Genomic DNA, 20,735 nt, shown 5'->3' with positions numbered 1-20,735 from the left:
GAGTGATGCGCTCAACACTGACCACAACACGAAGAAATTCGGCAACTGTAGGAACGCTGGAGTGTTGCTGGTTCATAGATTCACATGCCGACCATCGCGGCTACTTGTATAGACTGGCGGCATTACTTTACTTTGGGTTGACTATGGTTTTTACTCTGCTACTTAAGTAAAGGATCGGAGTTCTTCTTCTTTCCTTAATTAACTTGAAATAAAGCCAGTTCAGTCTGCCATGAATATTTCACCGTTACAACTCCCTCATAAAGGCCTCCACGCTGCCTCATTGCTGATCAAGTAGAATCCAGCGGGCTCTAAAACACTGTCTTGCACTTTATTATATTATGCTTTGCAGTGAAGGAAATCTCAAACTTAAAGCACAGATCACTGACTAATGTATTTCCTCAGGCAAAACCGATGCCGCATAGTTGGTATAAATATTTATAAGTGAAATATTTATATCTCCCAGACCTTGGAAAATTGGTCGCTGGACTAAATTTGAATCCCTCAAGAAGAAGACGAAAGATAAACAAGAGGAGGGTTCAACTGCATCGTCATACTGCATCGTCACGAACAATATTTTAAACACGCGGTTTTATCCTCAGAGCCCTCATAGCCACTAACCTAAGTAAACACCCATGATGCATTGCGGTGCCCCGCAAGCAGCCTCACAGTGATGCCCCTTGTGCGTGACGGGCAGAGATAACGGTAAACACGGCCATTCAGCCACCGCTCAGGGGTGCTGATGAACTTCTGTCATGAGTCATAAACAAAACTGTGCGTTACCTGCGGATATGAGAGGCATTTTAAAGATCGCTTTCGAGTGTCTGTCTCTGTGTGTGTGTGTGTGTGTGTGTGTGGAGCTAATCTCATAAACAGGCCTTTGTCTTGTTCATCCCAAAGAATCAAATAAAAAAGACCTTTGAAAGAAACAAAAGGAGGCGATTTGCATACCGGGCTGTTTTCTCGAAGTCTGTTTGCGAGGGCTGGAAGAAACACGAGATGAGAAATGAGTCAAACCTGTCGCCTGAGCTTCACTGAGCATCCGGCCCGAGGTACAATCAACACCTGTGTTTCTGTGTCCAACTGTCAGACAAATGATCCACCTTTGATCGCGCTGGTAACAGAGATCACGGTCCCGGAGGCAGCAGCAGTGTTCGTCTATCCGCCAGCATCGCCGCTACTAATGACGCAGCAAGAGAAGCAGTACTAGTGACTGTTAGCATGCTAACGCGCTACATATCGAACACTACACCTGCTGAGCATCAGCATGTCAGCATCGTGACGTTAGCATTTATTTCAAAGCGCCACTGATTTTAGGCGAGGATATTTACAACTTTCTTGTTGGATGTATTTTGAATATGTATCCCATTTGAAGCTTGAATATTATCTCAGTGTCAGATTTACTCAATAAAATACAATATTAAAACCTATACTACTATCAGCAGCAGGATTTTCAATGCACAACATGCACCTTTGTTTACCTCCCTAAAGACATTTCGGTACGTAAGCTTTTCTCCAGTGTCGTTGAACAGGTGATCCGTTTGATCTGACAAGAGGAAAGATGCTGGAGAGGGAAATAGAGTACAAACAAAAAAGCTATTTGTGATCCTGCGGTCATCGCTACGTCAGCTAATCAATATCAGACTCTAAAAATCATATTCAAACAAGTCCCACTTAATTGAGACACGCTTACAACCCGCTGCAGCTGCTCGTGCGTTGGTCCACCTGCTACTCCGCTGATGATTGATACCTACTTCAAAAACACCCATATAGCCCCATATGGCCTATCATGCAAAGTCTGGAGTATTCGTTTGAGATTATATATATATATATATATATATATATATATATAGTTGATAGTTTCCACTTAGACGATATGTTTTTGTGAAAACCACTAAACAAGCACAAAACCAAAACCAAAGGGCATTTGAGACGGACGTTTAGGCTAAAAGGTGAGCCTGATTCGTATAATTTATAATACCGAGTACTACATGTAGTACTACACGTCTCTTCATCATGATCGTAAGTGCCGCTTGATTTGAAAAAAATGAACCAGGACGGTACACGACTAGTGCCACTATCGGTGAAAAGCCAGTGTGCGAAAATGCTTACGAGAGAGAGTCCGCCACGTTTCTATGGCAGCCCAGAAGGGACAAAGCAACCGCTGGCTCTAGCGAGGGGCTTTCCTGTCTTCACGCTATTGTTGGGGTTCTGACCGTGGCTCGGAGACAAAGAGATCATCCTGTAACCATCAACCCCCCCCAGTAGAAAGAAATTCACATCAAGGTGTGAACTCGTCATCCAAATGCAACACTGCCATCTAATTGGCCGAGGGCCACAGCCACCTTAGGACCCCTGCGGTTCTCCATTAAACAGTTTCTCCCTCTCAGCTCGTCGCTATTCCCTCGATCTCGGTCGACAAGGGAGCGCGAACGCAACGTTGCTGCTTTAAAAGAAAATCCTAGGTTTTTAACAGTTTTAGATTCGCTGGACGAATCTACTGGACTGTTTTGTTTCTTTGTTCGCATCCTGGACGAGGAATCGAACACTTTTCCTGCAGAAGTGACGAAACGGACTTCTTCAGAGAGAGAGAAGCACACTTCCGAGAGAATCTATGGCGCCGTCTGAGGACCGACCGACCGATCAACCACGAAATCAACGCATAGTAACGTGGTGCGTATGCTCAATAATCACCGATATTAATGATTGTTAACATTGTGTAGAAGTCACTGTGTATTTCATACTACTGAAATCGTGTTGTGATAATTCACCGCTGAGGCCGGAAGTCGTTTCTCATCAGTTCAGAGGTGCGTCTGTAGCTGTATCAGCGTTAATAATCTTACTGACATTAATAATTCTATTGGTGTCAATCATTTAGTTTTCTTATATGCTGATAACTCAAACACGCTCCTTTGCGTTCCCAACATTATCTAAAGGTAGGGATGCGTACACCGCGATGCTAAAATACTAAAGATCGGAGTATTGATAAGCTTTTTTTATTGGTACTTTTTGATGCCGTGGTGTCATCTCACGCTGCACCGCACACCTACTCTGCTCTCTGTCCGGCTGAGCTCCTCCAACCACACACACACACACACACACACACACACACACACACACACACACACACACACACACACACACACACACACACACACACACACACACACACACACACACACACACACACACACACACACACAGAGACAAGGCGTCAGCTTGCAAAGATGCTGTGGTAAGGACAGTGAAGTGAACCAGGTGAAGTGAAGAATACTAGAGTTGACAGCTGAAAACAAAAGCATCAAAATAGAGCATGTTTATAAAAAAAAACAAAAACTGGAGATATGAATAAAATGTCAAAAATCCTCGGAGTTCTTTATTTTCTTCTGTCACATCCTGAAATACTACAGAGCAAAGATAATGGAGGGACCGTATTCAGTAAACAAGTGAGATCCAAGTGCATCTCGTAATAATTGGAGGGCGTGGAGTAATCAAAATGACTCTCTCACTCATCATGAAACCCAAGATGAATTGCTTCAGACCTTCAGTGATGTTTGAGACTCCTTCTGGAACTCTCTGGTTCAGAGCCGGCCCTGCTTGTGGTGGCGCGTCTCACTCGCCACGCGCCTTCCATTGAATCGTAGTTAAAAAGGTCCAGAGTAATCAATACACCGACGGTAACGCCGACGTAGCTCTACAGGCGGACACCCCGCTGGAAAGCTCACAGCTAAACTTACTGAAGCGGTGGAGACATACTGGGGAAGTGGCTGCATGCGCTGGGTTCACTTGCTAGCTGTCATGGCTTTCTGCATTGGGGAGATGGTATGAAATGTCTTTTTTTTTTTTTTCCTAGAGCTTTTACTTCGTTGAAAAGAGTCGCCTGCTGCTGCTGGAAATCATGCAAATGAGAGCAGAGAGAGAGAGAACCTGAACTGGAAATTGCCAAAATGCTGCAGAGAACTAATGGAAACTGCAGAGTTTGATGGCAATAATCTGAGGGTTTGACTCTTAAGAATTTCGACAAGAAAGTCAATGTCAAAGCCACATATTTCACAATCCAGCCCACTTGCTGGCTCACCGCTATTGACTAATAACCTCATCCATCAACTCAGATATGAGACAGTTCCTTTCATCTTTCAGTTTCAATAAGTCTTATTTTTCTGGATAAATGAAGGTGGAAACAAATAAAAAAATATCAGTATCCTGGAATCAAACTGACTCAATAACACTAGGATACTGCCAAGTAATCCATGAGAGATAAACAAACATCCTCAACTTCGCATAAAGCAGAAATGAGCGGCAGACACTGAACAGAAATGAAAGGAGCGGCAGAGGGAGGGAAACCCAATGTTGCTGTTTAAGACCAAGACTCTCTTCTGAAGAGGGTCAGCCTTTGATGTGTGTTGCCCGCATGAGTGTGTGCACACATCATAGATCCAGAGCCAGACACTGGATGAAAAAAAAATAAAATGCATTTTTGACCCCTTGAACACCTGCAGACTTCACTGGAACGTACCACTGGTGGGGTGGGCGGTATATGTGAATGACTGCAATTGAATAGAAAGAGTCGAGCAAGAGTCTTTCTACTGAATCTTGTTTGTTTACCTTGTAACTAAGTGTCCCGTTTCACAAAAATAGCTTCATTCGTGTTTTCAGAGTGGAAGTTGAAAATGTCCTTCAATCTCTGCGGACTCAATTATTCAGTGAGTCCATCCCCTGTTGCTGTTGCACCGAGGGCCGCAGACTCTCTTTCAGTCTGACGGGGTTTAAGTGCATACACAGGTTGAGTCAATTTGATGGGGGGGAAACAAACTTGCGGGGAAGAACAAAAGCAAGAATAAAACACGAGAATCCCCGACGCTTTGAAGGTGGCGATGTTTTTTGCGTGCGTCGAGTTTATGAAATGTACTTTAACGGCGGCATCAAGCGAGCTTTTATGCAAAAACACACCTGTTTTATCAAGCGTAATCACTTGAGCGGAGCTGCAGGATATAGAGCATCCCATCACCACTGATTGAGACGGCAGCAACTCAACCCGTCTGCCAAAATTAGATTGAAGGAAACGTCTCCCTTCAGAGGAGGTGAAGAGTTGAAGCTCGAGAGAGAAACTTGATGAAATGAATTAACAAACTGGTGCTTTGGTGTCAGGCCAGGAAAGAAAAGGAGAAAGCCTTTTTATAATCACATTACTTTGCACCGCGACGCATTTGTGCTCCAATCGGCAGGCAGCACTTTCATTTTTAAATTTCACTCGACAGTCCCGTTTCCATGTGAACCGAAACAGAGAAACAGCCTTTGCAGGTTTGAATATACACCTCACTGTAGTTTGTTCAATTACTCAACACCAGTAAAACAATCTAACGAAAGAACGAGTCACAAGACTAAGAGTCCAGTCAGCTGTGTGAGACAGTTCTTAGGTACAACAGAGCTGCTAGCTGAATGCTAACCATGCTAAAGCCATGCAGGAGTGATGCTTTTCTTGGTTAGCCTATTAGCATGCTAATATTTGCAGAACAGCACTATACGCAAGGTGCATCTCAGCATCGCAGGTATTTGATAAACCAGAAACAAAACTGCTTGATCTGAGTTTCATCCGAAGCGGGACATGCAAGTCTGATCCAAAAGTCATTACAGATCCATCCAGTAATCACTTCAATAATTCACTTAAACTGCAAATGTCGCAGAAGGAAAGGTGATGAACAAAGACTGATCATCTCCTCCTGACGATACATGTTGAGATATTTCAGACTGGACCAAAGCGGTGATTACTGAGCGCAAATAAGCTTCATTTTAGAATTTTCATTATGAAGAAAAAGTGAAGTAAACACTATAAAATGAATTAAAAACAAACCGGCAGCCATGCTGCTATTGTCCCAAACACAATAGCAACTAAAGAGATAATTAAAGTGTTGATTGCTTGCCCACAGGACGCTGTGAAATGCAAAAATGTGCCGTGAATTGCCGGCACCCGATGGCAAATTAAGAGTTGGCTGTATTGCCGTGACCTGCTTGGTGTTTCGGGTCAGTAACAACATCTTTGATGAGCGCATTCTGACTAACGGAGGCAGGATCGCTGCACCCAGAAGTCAGATGGCTGAGCTAGATGGATGGCGCGCCACCGTCAATAATAATGCGTCCTCTCCATCTCTGACTCACTGTCCCTCTCTTTGTCTCCCTCGTTTCTAGCAATTACGACATGATAAATGCATTCATTGTCGATACGTAATTTGGTTAGCTTGTCTTCTCAAAGGACGACCGTGATCTCGAACGCGGATGAGCGAGGATTTGTGAAAAGAATAAATGAAAGTGAGTTTTTGTCTTCATCATCAGAGCCTCCAGCTACGGCAACGAAATAAAAGTAGAACGCTAAATAAATAAATAAATAAAGGATCTCGGTAAGCTGAAGTGATCAAAGACGAGAGAAAAGAAGCAGGAGAGTGTCTGGAATCACTCACAAAGAACGAGTACTTCAGTGGGTTTATCAGTCCCAACAACAAAAACGCTGTTCACACATACGTCTTGGACTTCGTGTACAGAAAGACACACACACACACACACACACACACACACACACACACACACACACACACACACACGTCAAACGGGGACGTCGTCTCTTGGCTGGAGCTGACACCTCTTCAAAGATTATCCATGTAAACACATTAATCCGGACTAATGTGGACGGCTGTCTGAACTGGATGCATCATATGGACCGGAGACGAGTTCGGAACGACATGTTAGCAACAAGACAAAAGACAGAATTATGGATCAGATGATATCATGTCGTCGGGCGAATAATAATCCTTGTATTATCCTTGTGAAGCGAGCCGATTATTCAAAACTGTATAATTTATAAAACGCATTGTATTGTTGTATTTCAATTAATATTCATGAATCAAATTTCAGTCCAACAAAGTAAAAAAATGCCAGTTGAGTGATCATTGGCTCTGCATGCAGACAGCGTCATTTTTCCCCATTAAGAGAGACACTTGTGCACATTTCTGCACGAGGAACAGCAGCGAGGCACGAAACAAAGGCGTGGGATCAAAGCAGCGGAGATGACGACGAATCAAGACTTGGTAGTGAAAAACGTTTATAAATAGATGGAGACCGTTTTCCCCGTGATACAACCTTCACACGGCCACAAATAGCGGCCGACACTTCCGCGTACCGTAGGTGAAGATGATCTGCTTTGGCAGTCAGATGTGAGCCGCGAAGAGACTTCACCGATGTTTACAGGATGCAGTTCACAAGTCATGTTCTTTTCACGGCTGCAGCGCAATTATAGACTACACAATCCATTGACTGAGCAGATAAGTAATTGATTATTCAAAGTAATCACCGGCGAAATATCTAGTACTACTCATAGTTCTTAAGGATGATTCTGATGTAGTCTACCGACGCGTCAAAATGGGTCTCGAGATTCAGGGAGTTCCCCTGGTGTTGGTATCGACCTCTTAATTTCTGACATCCATAATTGGGAGTCATGGCGTCCACTTGGTTTCACATAATCAGCATATTTCATGGACAGAGAGGGGGTCCTGCTAATGTCTCTGCTTGGTTGATACACACCGGCATCCTCAATAGAGGAGCGGTAAATCCGAGTCGCCGGCTCCAGCGCGGGCGACAAGAACGTAGCGTCGGTGTCAAAGTGCGTCCATCTTCGTCTGTTAATTTACCGGCTGCGTTATCTGACTCTCCCAGCAGCAGCTATGAAAGGCCTTTTGCTTGACTTCAACGCCGCTAATGCCGTTTAATCACTCAACCATTCATCACAGTATGCTTTAAATTACTATCGGCTTCATTTGGCATTGCATCATCCCAGCCAGTGGCCATTACCGTTGGAGCAAATGAGGAAAGATAATGTGTTTTGTTCAAAGGCGGAGGAGAAGCTCCCTGGAGTTCAGTCGACATCGTAGCGCTGGAGTAAGTACGTGTGTGTGTGTGTGTGTGTGTGCGATCAATATGGATGATGCATCTGATGCACACTTGTGATTTGACCTGGTTTTTTCATGGGGAAGTCTCTCACACACACACACACACACACACACACACACACACACACACACACACACACACACGTGAAGTTCAGAGGGAGAGAACACACTAAATGGAGGTCACGTGATGGATCGGACTCAAGCAAGGGGACGAGTGTGAATGTGGAGCTTTGAATTTTTTTTTAAATGAGGTCAGGCCGAGTTAAGCCAGGCCACGCTGAGGAAATCGCTGTTTTTTTTTTCCTCCTACGTTGTAACAGTTCTGGACAGAAATGGATAAAAGGGGAAGACACGCAGCGAGATAAAAGAGTTGTGACGGCACTGATTCCAGTCCGGTCAAAGCCCCGGGGGGGGGGCGACCGAGGACTCGCATTCCACTGACCGGCGTCCACCGACCCTGAACAGGGTGAAGCCAATCAGCGCTCACACAGAGGAAAACCACTGGAATGTCACAGACATGCAGAGAGGATGCCCACTCGCCACGGAAACAAAGTTTGGGGCGAGCCGAGCCCAGCGATGCCTCGCTGACCCACAACAACTCCATCACTCCCGATTGTGTGTGTGTGTGTGTGTGTGTGTGTGTGTGTGGTTGTCCTATTTTGTCGAAGCTGCGCTCACCACAAAAGATGGACATTTGCAGTGTAAACTGATTTTTCTCACTTGAAATGAATGCTAAAATAAACCTGATTTGCATAGCTGGTTCCATTTATAAATAGAGAAACAAGGACATCCTGAAATAGATCAAATCTTTAAAAAAACAAAACAAAATTGACTTCTTTAAAATTAAGGATGCTTTTCATCCAAATGCAAAGAGTTATGTTCCATAAGTGCTCAAGTACTTTTGTGTTCGTGGACCTGAGCTCTGAGTTGCGGCGTCACGATCTTCGATGCAACAACCAAGACATCTGTTGGCGCAACGCTGACTGCTCCATCTGCTCCGCTTCAGAAGTCCGCAAACTTGGCGCTTCAAATAATCCATTTTTTAATTACTTTTTTAAAGTGCAAATTATAAATTGGTTTATTATGCGATGCTGCAGAGTTTCAGCTGTTGTTGAGGATTACCTCCTATCCTTGTTTCGCGTTGCACCTCTGCCAGCTGCAATATAGAGTGGCAGAATATTACACAGCTTTGTTGAACACTCGACTCTGATTGGCCATTGAAAGGTAATCTGAGGTCTGCCCAGACGTCTCTTTCATCACATTTCGCCACGGGCGTCTGGTCCATTTTGTTGATTTCTCTTCATATCAGCTCACTTCTACCACAAAGCTGTTTACTGATGCATACAGTCCTGCTTTTCAAGCTTCTCAGTGGCCTCGGTTTGAAATAAAAGCATTGAATTTATCTGTAGTGTCAATTGATTGATGCCTTTTGTAAGCAGCCGTGTAATAAGAGAGATTCTGAGAAAGTCCTCATGGTAAAATATGTCACTTCAGTGTTATGAAGAGCCTTCTATCTACTTGCTGAATCATCTTGCGGGGGCTTCAGCGGGAGCTGTGCATTATCCTTTTATTGTGCAAATCACAACACACAGGTGGTTGATACTCCACAAATACCCCTTTAAATGGAGGCAGCCTCAGGGAGAGCAACAGAACAGGACGTCCGCTCGTACAGACGGACATCAATGAAGTCCTGTGTAGGTCACAGTTTGATCGTCTCCCTCATGTGAACGGATTCAGAACAAGTTCGGAAAACACAACTACAAAGCAATGACTACAAAGTTCACAGAGACTGTGCATCTCTGGTTGGCTCCTCCGAGTCCAGAGTACAAAAACAACTGAATATCTAGGAGTTCAACGACACCATTTTGCATCCCAAATTGAATTTCCTCAATTGCACTTTGAAAGGAATCCTAAATGTATTCCGCTAAATGGCTGTTTCACAATGTTCTGGCATAAATTAATTGGGCTCATTTGGAACAACTCATTTAAAATGAATTCCGTTGTGCCGCACCTCTTTATGATAGACGTGGTAAACATGCTCGCTCGCTTTCTTATTAGTAGATATTAACTTGCATCATTTTATTCTCATTTAATTACTTTATTTATGGGAAACAACACTAATAAAGACACAACACCGCACATGTGCAGCCCAGTGGTTCATGCACTCATTTATTTTCTGCTGTAGTTTAGTCAGCAGACGCGTTCTGAAGTAATATAAGTCACAGGCCAGTGCTGACAGTAAAAAAAAAAAGGCTAAATTGCTTTTATATCTGGGAATATTTAATGTTGCTAGGCAACTGTCACAACTCAACATCTGGTGGTGTGGCGAGTTCAGAGATAAAGCGCTTTCATTATCACGTCTAGCTCCGTTAGCATTTTCAAAGCAACACATTAATGATTTCTTTGAGAGAATATTCAAGCAGAAGAAATATATCATGCGAGTGCATCGACAGCGATCGCATTTATTCTACCGCACTTCACTCAACAGACTGCTCGCGCTTCAAGTTGTGTGAATAGTGGCCGTTTAGTCATTGCCGCACATTTTAGTTTCAGGACTTCTATAGTGAAATATGCAACGATCCATGTCCAGGAGTCCTATTTATAAGACGCGTAGGATCCATACTAGATGTGCACAATAGCCGAAAACGGCGTCCGTACGCAACGTTCCCTTTAAGAATCACAGTCTGGTAGGCTGTACAGCCGTCTCACGGAAAGGTTAACCGGCGGAAATAATCTCAATGTAGCGTACAAGGTGGATAAAGCAGGACTTTGCTTTACTGCTCTGCCAAAACTGGCGTCTCCTCCATCCGACTACGGATACCTCAGGCAACCCAACTCCTAAAGACCCAAACGATTCCTTGAAGTGAAATTAAATGTTCGAGAGGCTTCATTATACAATCTGACTTCAATTCACCACCTCACCATCTGCGCGGCCAATTAAAGAAAATAACACCCGGCCCGGGCCGGGGTCTAAGAGAAGGTCTCTGCTGCTCGTCTGGGTTTTTCCTCTCGTGTGCTTTGAGCCGAGCTGATTCACGGGGACGTGAACAAAGCGTCCACACCTGTCTTTCCTGGCTTCCTCCGGCACAGAAACAGCTGCGGCGGACAACAAGACCGCCAAATACAGAGCGAGCGATTACGGCGTTCACGTACGATGACGCTAATGCGGGACAATGGATGAGTGTGTGTGTGTGTGTGTGTGTGTGTGTGTGGAGAGGAAGCATTAACTCACCATATCGATGGATGACACAGGCCCGATGCTGTTGACATATATGCCCACATCGATGACTGTAGCTTTCACTGCAAGAGACAGAAGGGAGAAGAGTGAGAGATGGCAGCAGCATACTGTAGGTGGGACACGAGACATTTATACACGCAATCATTCCATTTTATTTGTCATTTGTCTGTGTTTTCATGCTGCTGTGTGTGTGTCCACGGACAAAAATCAAATCAATGACCAAGTTTAAAACAATGGTTTTCATCATTCTACCCCCCCCTCCCTCCACCCAGAGAGGCAAGATTTACTTTTCAAATCAGAAAAAAGCTGCACCGTGCTTCCTGGAGCCGTTACCGTGTTACCATGGCAATTAATAGCATTTCCAGGGAGTATGTAGGATCTTGGCTAATTTTGCTTGGCAACAACAGTCGGTTCCAGGAAGAAGAAGAAAAAAAATAATAAAAACGGAGCAACAGAAATGTGGATCGGTACCAGACCGAAATGCTGCATCAAAGGTTTTTTTTGTTTGCTGCATTACTGTAAAAGAGGAATGTGTTCGTGTTCAACGTTTGTGGTTCCCTGAAGAGAGAGAATCAACACAAAGGAGACTAAACATCGTGTCCGTGGACGTTCATGTCACATGACACCGTTTCTCAGAATACACATGATGTATCCCGTATACCGGATCAATTTGACTCGAGACATTTAATGATTTTATTGCCACCCAGCGAGACGGAGGGCTTTTTTCTCCTCACTGCCTTTTCTAAATCTAATGAATGAGCCACACACACACACACACACACACACACACACACACACACACACACACACACACACACACACACACACACACACACACACACACACACACCTCTTAGTAGGGGGTGTTTAACATGACGGGGGGGCCTCCATGGTCACAACATTTTGGGATCATGTTGAGCTTCGGCGAGCCCTTAACGTTTCATCAGGTGACATTTTCAGTTTGTCCAATAAACCAAAACGAGGATTAATCCGTTTCATGATATCATTGGATCCATTAAAAGCTTCACAAATATTTCCCATGCACCATCTCTCTACCTCTCCCACTCTTGACACAACGCGACTCTAAAGCCTCACTGCAGCTCTTCTCTTCTGTAATGGCTTATAGACACACAAACACTCATCTCATCTCATCAACAACTGCAGAGCCTCTTTCAGACAATGGTGTAAATGGTTTGCCCTGTTAAAGTTACGGCCTATAGAATGAGGTCACGCGTGTGTGAGAGCTCTCGTGCCCCCCCCCCCCCCGTGTGAGATAGTTTTGTGTTATTATTGCTGGATCAGGACCTTTGGATCGGACGTGCCTGGAATCTGCGGCCTGGCAGGCAGAGTGGGTGAAGCGAGGAGGGCGAAGTCGCCTTTTACTGTCACTTTGTGTGCAGAAGGTTAGATGATGCGCTATGGAGTGCTGCGTTGTCAAAAAAAAAAAAAAAGATCTCTCTGTGGGAAGTCCTTTTGGAAGCGGGGAGGAAAAAAAAAGAAAGAAAAAAGACAGAAATAACTTTACTCGAGGGTGCTGTGCTTTATGCGCACACGAGATATTTTACAGATCCACTCGCAGCACTTTTTGTGCATTTTTAAAGAAAGGGAAAATCTTCCTTTGACTCTTTTTCCTGCACAATTAAATTATTACAATTTCAAGAGTTGCTGCTGCCTTCTAAGATATCAGCACAGCTCCAAACTCCAAAACTATGTTAGACTTTGCATGTTTACCCTCCTTCCCTGCAGAGAAGGTGTCTGCGAGCGGCGAGCTTAACCCCTGACCTCCATCAGTAAAGCCGCTCGCTATCCAACGGAGACGAGTCTCGTTGGATAGCTTCCAGGTGTGAATATGAAGCAGGGTGTCTGCCGAGAGAGAACAAATATTCTCAAGTACGTCTTCTTGGCACAGAAACAGGTTGACAGAAAGAGGAGAGGAAAAAAAATAGAACACAGACACTAACCGAAGTTAACTAATGATGTTAGGTGACACATGTCGGGGGGGGGGGGGGGGGGGGGGGGGGGGGGCTCCTTAATGAATCCATGACCCACGTTAGCCTCATTTAACAGCTCACTGATGCCGAACACATTCTCCTACATAGTTAAATTGTCTTCCCGGTCATGTCGCTCTGTTGACATGTTGATATGAGCAGCAGAACGTCTGCGCGTTACGTCTCCGGGGAGCTGCGGTGCCGGGCCACTGATGCAAACAGCTCTGGGTAGCGAGGGCCTGCTGGGAGGCTTTTGATTCGATTCCAGCAGCGTGTTCTGCTCCATCAGCTGGACAATGAGGGACAACAAGGCAGATTATTATTTGTCCGTTACTCAGCTTGCCTCGTAGTGTGCTTACAGATGTGTTCTCTGGGATCTTCAGGGAGAAATCTGTATTCAAACGCACATGAAATACGTCAACAGCTATTAGATGATTGCCATGGAATGTGGTACAGAAGCTCATGCTCCACAGAGGACGGTTCCCGATGAGTCGGCCTGATCCCCAGACTGTTCCTCTGGAGCCACCATGAGGTTGACATATCTGCTCGTCAGAGAAATGTCTCGACAACAATTGGAGGGATTGCCATGAAATTCGGCAACATTTTGACCCAACACCACCCTTGCACCCAGAAGAGGAGCATTTCTGTTAATTTGTTCATTTCTGCTTTTAATCATTTGGCATCTGTGCGGTCACTGGCTAGCATCTCTAACCCTCTTTTGAGTATTCTCTGGCACCATCACCGCATGGGCATCAAGCCCAAGTTCAAGCTGACAATCAAATCGTAATTGTCCATTTGGGGGGAAATCTGGCATTGAAGGCGGACAGGACAGTACTCAATTACAATGTACGAATCCTAGAGAAAACACAGATGCATGTATTGTTCCTCGAGGGTAACCGGGCACTGGTACTCCAGCATGCGGTGGGGAAACCCCCGGACACACCGGCAGCCTCAGGCAGAGATAAGCCATATTCACACTTTTGGGCAATTCAGACAGGTCCAACTCATCTGCAAGTCTTTGGATTACTGGGCGGAAAAACACCAGGAGGCGTCCGAGGTGACAGTGTCCTCCTTTGGGACCCATTTGCAGAGGAAATGTAGACACTTTTAAGACCACAGAAGTGGCAGCATGGGCTGGGAAGCTGATCTGTTACAGCTTAGCAGCAGCATTTGGGAACTGGGGCAACCTGGGGGAAATCGTGCTCGATTTACACCACGGTGGATAATCAAGGTGGAGGATGACACTCTGAATCTGCATCAGGCGTGTTTTAGACAGTCAGCTCTCCTGAGCTACAGTAATATCTCCTTCTTCACTTAGATCCATTTCCATGCGCGATACGCTAGGAAATAACCAACCTGACATGTGTCCAAATAACGCATGGCAGATTCATGTGGGACGGTGCATGAGGGTAATGATGACGCCGCCGTAAAAGAGAATATTCTTCTTCTGAACGGTTTATTTATTTTTTTACACTTCTGTGTGGGAGCTTGTTTTGCTCTCTTTCATCTCTCAAAGAGAAAAAAATGAAGTTGAAAAGTACGTCTAATCAATCCAGGGAGAAACTTAAAAACATCTTCCTGCCCATCAACCTATCTGCCCATCAACCCAATTTTCCACTTCTCACGTAGAAACCACGATCCAGTGCAGAGACCAGAAGCATCCTTCCTCCTCTCCGTGTTGCTCATCTTCCTCCTCCTCGTCTTGCTTTTCAGAAAAAGCATGACAGGCCCCATCTGTATTACCACATTACCCTGTGGGCCTCGATTAAGAAGAAAGGGCTTTTATGCCTGCTTGGCCTGGCTGGCATGACAAATGCAGTACGCATTGTTAGCCCCAACACACACACACACACACACACACACACACACACACACACACACACACACACACACACACACACACACACACACACACACACACACACACACACACACACACACACACACACACACACACACACACACACACCCCAGCTGACCGTTTAGCTCCCATATGTTCAGTGTCCGAGGAGCACTGTACTGGGAGTGCCGCCTCAGTGGGCTGTCGGATGCCATCCCGAGGGTCAGACTCACATCTTCAGTCTCACTTTCAAAATAAATGTGCTGTAAAATAATTCATCATGTCCTGTTTACCAAAACGTCGTACGCGGTGCTTACATCCCTCTGGCTGTTTGCCTCCGGTGACTTCAGCAGAAGAACAAAGGCTCACAATTACAAGTGCGACGCTTCCTCAACACTGAAGTGCACATATTGTAAATTGCATTGAGTGTAGAATTAAAAGTAAAAACAAACAATATCGTCGGTGTAACTTAAGTCTACCGGACAATTTAACAATCCTCTAGGTTGATACTACGACGGTGCACGCCTCTAAATACGACAACATTCATGAGCCTCGGCTGCTGCTGCTGCGTGAATCAGAGCGGTTCAGATTCCAAACGCTTCATCGCTGAATTTGTGAACAATTTGCGAAATTCATTCAGAATTGGATCCAGAAACCGTGTCAGAGGTTCCCGTTTACAGTTAGTTGGGATTAATCCAGTTCGACAGATACAGTCTGCACGTAACTGCAGCCTCTTTTCACAGTTACGGGTCATAGAGTTCAAGTCGGTTATGGATCCACGACGACTGTAGACTGCACACATAATCCATCACTCTGCTGCTCCGGTACAGCCCATCCACACAAATCACACATCACGTCATGCATGACCTCTCTGCTCCAGCGTTAGCATGTGTAAAAGCCCTGCAGCCCACAATGCATTTGGTTTGGGAAAAGCTGTTAGTTACTGCTACATTCCTCTCCAGGGGTGAACACACAGCCTCTGCTGCTATAGTTCAGGAAACTGAAACGATGTAATACTAAACCATTACGTTCCTTATAGAACTAATGTGCAGGACTTAAGTTTAGTACAAAAAAGGTGTTTTGCACACCTTCAGACAAAAGACATTTTGGGGAAACAAGCTTATTTGCTTTCATGCTAAGCATTTGAGGAGAGGATTGATACGGTCCTCATGTCTGTCCATTGAATATGAACCTACAGCCAGTGAACAGTTAGCCTAGCTTAGCACAACAGCTGTGAGCAGAGGGAAAGAGCTAGCCTGGATCTGTTTAAAGAAAAAAAGCATACTCCCAGCACCTCTAAAGCTAACTAATGTTATTTATAAATCAAAATATAAAAATGACAGGGGCTATAAACACTATACAAGACTCTGACAGGGATTCAACCATCGACATCCATCATTCAGTAACCGTACCTCTAGCACAGACTGATCGCTAGTGTCAACAGCTGCATTGCAGATCAAAAGGTTCACACATGGGAGGCCATTATGTACATGTGCTCCTCACGACACAAAAAGCACCGCTCGTCTACTTCTGTTTTTCGATCGTGTCGCTGCTGCAGGCCCGTCCTCACAAGTGACTGTTGTAATTTACAGCCACAGTCGTGTAAAGTGCGGGCTGACAACAGGAGTATTTGTGTCAGCTCTCTGGTGTCAGCCCCAGAGCGGTAATCACAAGTAGGCTGTGCAGCATGCTTTTTTTCATACAGACTCCTAGACCCCCTTCTGGCTTTACAGAGTGACTGAAACGTGTCAACACAAATGGCCTGGTGTTGCTCTCCTTTTTTCCGCCGAGTGTAAGTAGATCGGTGAAGGACAGACAGACAGACAGACAGACAGACAGACAGAGATTCCGAGCTACATAGTTAGAGGTAATGGGTCTGGATGTATTGGGGGGGAGGGGGGGGGGGGGTTTGCACAGTGGCACCTAATATCTATGCATGCGACTGCACCAGCTCACTAGGGAAGAAACCTCTCTCTGCTGTCTTTTCAAGCAGGTCTCAACCAGCGCGGCGCTGCACCACATTGGCAAAGCAGTAAATCCCCCCCCCCCCCCTGAAAAATACCAAATTGTCTGAGGAGCGCCAGAGAACACAAAAGGACTCGGCTGATATACATAAGAAGCTCTCTGGACTAAGTTTTAATGAAATCCAACGAACGGATTTGTGAGATAAGGGATCTATTTACCTAACGTCTGAGCAGAATGTCAGAGCACACCTCCGCCACTCATGAGTATATAATAGAGTCTATACGTCTCAGACAATGTCCATAAACCCTGAACACCATCTATTGTGTGAAAGGTGGAACTTATGGCAGAGCAGCTGTATTGACCACAATATTAACTAAATCAATAAATGTACAAAATAATAGTTATTAATAGAACTTATACAAATAAAGGAAAAGGGGAGGCGCCGTGCTTGAAAAGCTCTCTCGGCCGTCGTGCATGCACTTTTGAGACGGTCCCCAAACTTGAGCTCGTCAGTTTCCAGTCTACTCAGTCATGCCAAGAGAAGTGTGCCGGCTTAAATATCACATGACGTGGTAAAAATAACACGCCGGTGGGACAGCGGGCAACTGTTATCCTGAACCGCTAATGGTGGAAACTGGGGTTCAACTCCGCCGCCGACCCGCATTTCTGTTTAAATAGCTCGAACTGCACACCGATGGCGGCAGACAGAGCCATCTGGTTCTTGCAAGCTGTGTGTGTGTGGTGTGTGTGTGCTGTGTGTGTGTGTGTGGTGTGTGTGTGTGCTGTGTGTGGCGGGGGGGGGGACACAGAGGCTGAAAATGATTCGCAAATGCTAATTTGACCCACATCTGTACATTTCAGTATTGACTCACTCCAACGGGACAAGCTGAGCCATCCGTCCCGCTGAGAGGGACGTCAGCTGCTGGGAAACTGGAGTCCCTCGTACGCAGGTGACGTTCACTTGCGGAACTCCTCCACCTCCCCTCTGGCCTCCAAACTACAAGTCCAGCAGCGGATTATAACTTACAACGTAATATTAATAAAAAAAGTACTGCTAATTTGACAAATGTGATGCTACACAGCAAAGAGAACCCAGAAGTCTTGACAGAGGGGCTCCCAAAAATATCATAGTTTTTCATTTGAAACAAGCAGGGAACACGACACATATTTTCACAATTTAAAGTCGATGCGGCAAACTTGTTGGCAAACAGTTGCTCGTTACACATCTAGCAGCTACGGAGCAACATTATCATTCATGTGGAGTCACGTTTGTGTCCACCTGCTGAATACGAGGTCCAACACGACGGTCTTGGTTGAGCTCGGTTGTTGGTCTCTACCAGCAGCTGAACAACGAGCTGAAAGTCGCTATAAAAGCTCCATCAAGTCGCAGAAAGCTGCAGGCTCTGGTGATGATTCTCTGTGGGTCCATCACTTCCAGCGACCCCGATACTGTCACATTGCTTTTTGTCATTTTATCCGTCTTATTTTCTAATCTGTTGCCTTTGAGCAAGGATACTCCACAGCCAGCAGAACTGTGGCTACAATGAGCAGCTAGCTGTGGACATCTACTTGGATGATTGTGGTATTTGGCTCAGCAAGTCTTCCTTAAATAAGCAAATGCTTATTTAAATTGCAAGCGTGCAGCTTCACCCTGCAGAGTGGTGTTTTTTTTTCACACCAAGCTAGCCAACGCGTTGTGGGAACACCAGGTGCGGCTCATTTCTTTGGACAGAGATAAAAGACCGACATCGGGTGCTGCCGAGGATTCGGTAAAAACTCATATATTCTCTTTGTGAACGCATAAAAAAAAAAGTAATGTAAGTCTAAATGAAAAGACTTTCCCATCAGACAGATATTGACCGGCTGTGTGGGTGCTTGTGCATGCAGGTAGGTGTGTGTGTGGTGTGTGTGTGTGTGTGTGTGTGTGTGGGGTACTGAGCGAGCACTTGCTGTACCTGTACTTGTATTCAGGCTCCCTGAATCAAATATAACTGGATCTGGGAAGAGACGGTGCTTCTGTTCCCTCGGAGGTTTAATGAGAACCAGGCAACGGGAAAAGGTCTCCCTGCTTATGAATCGCCACCAGGCAATCACGACGGCTAGACAGCCAGCAATAACTCCACAGAATAGGATGGGGGGGGCAGGGGGTTGCTTGTTCCACACAAACACAGTCATGCCCGCAATTAGGAGGGCGTTCGATGAATTATCTCACAATTCAATTTCTGTTAATAATAAAATAAACAGCTGTTATAGCTGCTTACACTGGTTGAAGGAGTAGCGTACAGCCCATTTATTATATTAAGTACTTCGTGAGTTGACTGAATTGAAAGAGCGCGGGTCATTTTCGTGAAAAATCATTTTATATACACACACACACACACACACACACACATATATATATAATAATGCAAATAGGCCTTGCACGTCTGCCATGACAACAGGGAATGCTTTGAAACTGAATGTTAGGGGCCTTATTCTCTCACACACTCACACACACACACACACACACACACACACACACACACACACACACACACACACACACACACACACACCACACACACACACACACACACACACACACACACACACACACACACACACACAGGAGAGTTCAGGGCTTGGTGACGGGCATTCCGACTTTTTCTATGATCAACTTTGCAACTTTGCCACACAAGAATCTGAGACACCCGTCACAGCTCGGTTACATTTTGGATTTAATTAGGCTTTGTGTCCATCAGGTAAACAATGAATTATGCATTATTCTTGCCTCCCCTGGTGCTACCACAACAATGGAAACTGTCTGATACCCAACAAGCTCATCGCGTGGAGAGCGAGGTTGAGCAGTTTTGGGCTTTCAGAAAAGATGACACAGCAGTCTCCAGTGAGGTTAGATGTCCCCGGAGTGGGCAAAAACATGCAGGGAACACCCCCCCCCCCCCCCCCCCCCGCTTTTCTGATTGCATTAGGTAGAGTCAAATCTCATACAAAAAAACAAATACTTCAGTTATCATGGAACCAAAGCTCAATCATTTCCCTTAAAATATTGTTTTTCCATTCATGACAGTAAGTGCATGTGGAAAAAGGTAGATAAATGTAACAATGTGGATATTTTTCACTGCATTTCTTCCATAAAATCTGGTGCAATCATAAAGAAATATTCTCGCCAAAGCAGCGCGAGAGCACAACAAACAGCTCACTCTGATTGGTTCTCCGTAGCGGCTCCACTAAATGACAAAGCTTAATTGCAAACACAAACGGCACAGTTCAAGCCGCCCTTTCCCTTTCTACGTAGTCCACCCGCCGCCCGCTCAAATCCCTGGCTAACCGCCGGTGCTTTGGCGGAGCGGAGTGGACATGGGAGACACAGATGGGAATCGATTAAACTGGTTAGAGCTCACAGGGATGAGAAATGTGTCAGCCATGATCTGGACCCAGCTTGCCACCTAATGCACTTCACTTTGGTATCAGCCCCTCTGCTTTAAAGTGCTACACGATTGCTCGGCCGTTCCTTTGGGCTTTCTCTTTAACTCGGCAATGCCGGAGGAATGAAAGGCGAGGCGTTACGGCGCCCCGCCGCCTCTCTTTGGAGACGAATTAAACATTTTAAGAGAAGCTAAAATCCTGGTCAGGGCCTGCCGCCTTCCTCCTCAGATAGTGTTTCTTTGTGTTTTAAAACTGTAATCATTTGAAAATGTTTCTGGCAGCATACAGAAAATAAATCCTCATTAATCTGCTATTCCAAAAAACACAATGAGATCATCTTATCT

General features: G+C 45.2%; 1 protein-coding gene across 3 annotated transcripts in view; it reads right to left on the bottom strand.

Annotated features, from left to right (window-relative positions):
- The window catches only part of LOC137878951 (gamma-aminobutyric acid receptor subunit gamma-3-like), a 51,608-nt gene that overhangs the window by 28,877 nt on the left and 1,996 nt on the right, over positions 1–20,735 (bottom strand). For all 3 annotated transcript variants that reach the window (XM_068719485.1, XM_068719488.1, XM_068719486.1), the window contains exon 3: positions 11,167–11,234. In XM_068719485.1, the coding sequence (XP_068575586.1) occupies positions 11,167–11,234 (68 nt within the window). The remainder of the gene's footprint in view (positions 1–11,166; positions 11,235–20,735) is intronic.

Source organism: Cebidichthys violaceus, unplaced genomic scaffold (assembly GCF_023349555.1).
Source record: "Cebidichthys violaceus isolate CVI_PGR_0920_01 unplaced genomic scaffold, fCebVio1.0.p SCAF_24, whole genome shotgun sequence".
NCBI classification, from domain to species: Eukaryota; Metazoa; Chordata; class Actinopteri; order Perciformes; family Stichaeidae; genus Cebidichthys; species Cebidichthys violaceus.
This window is presented reverse-complemented; position numbering and strand designations above follow the sequence as displayed.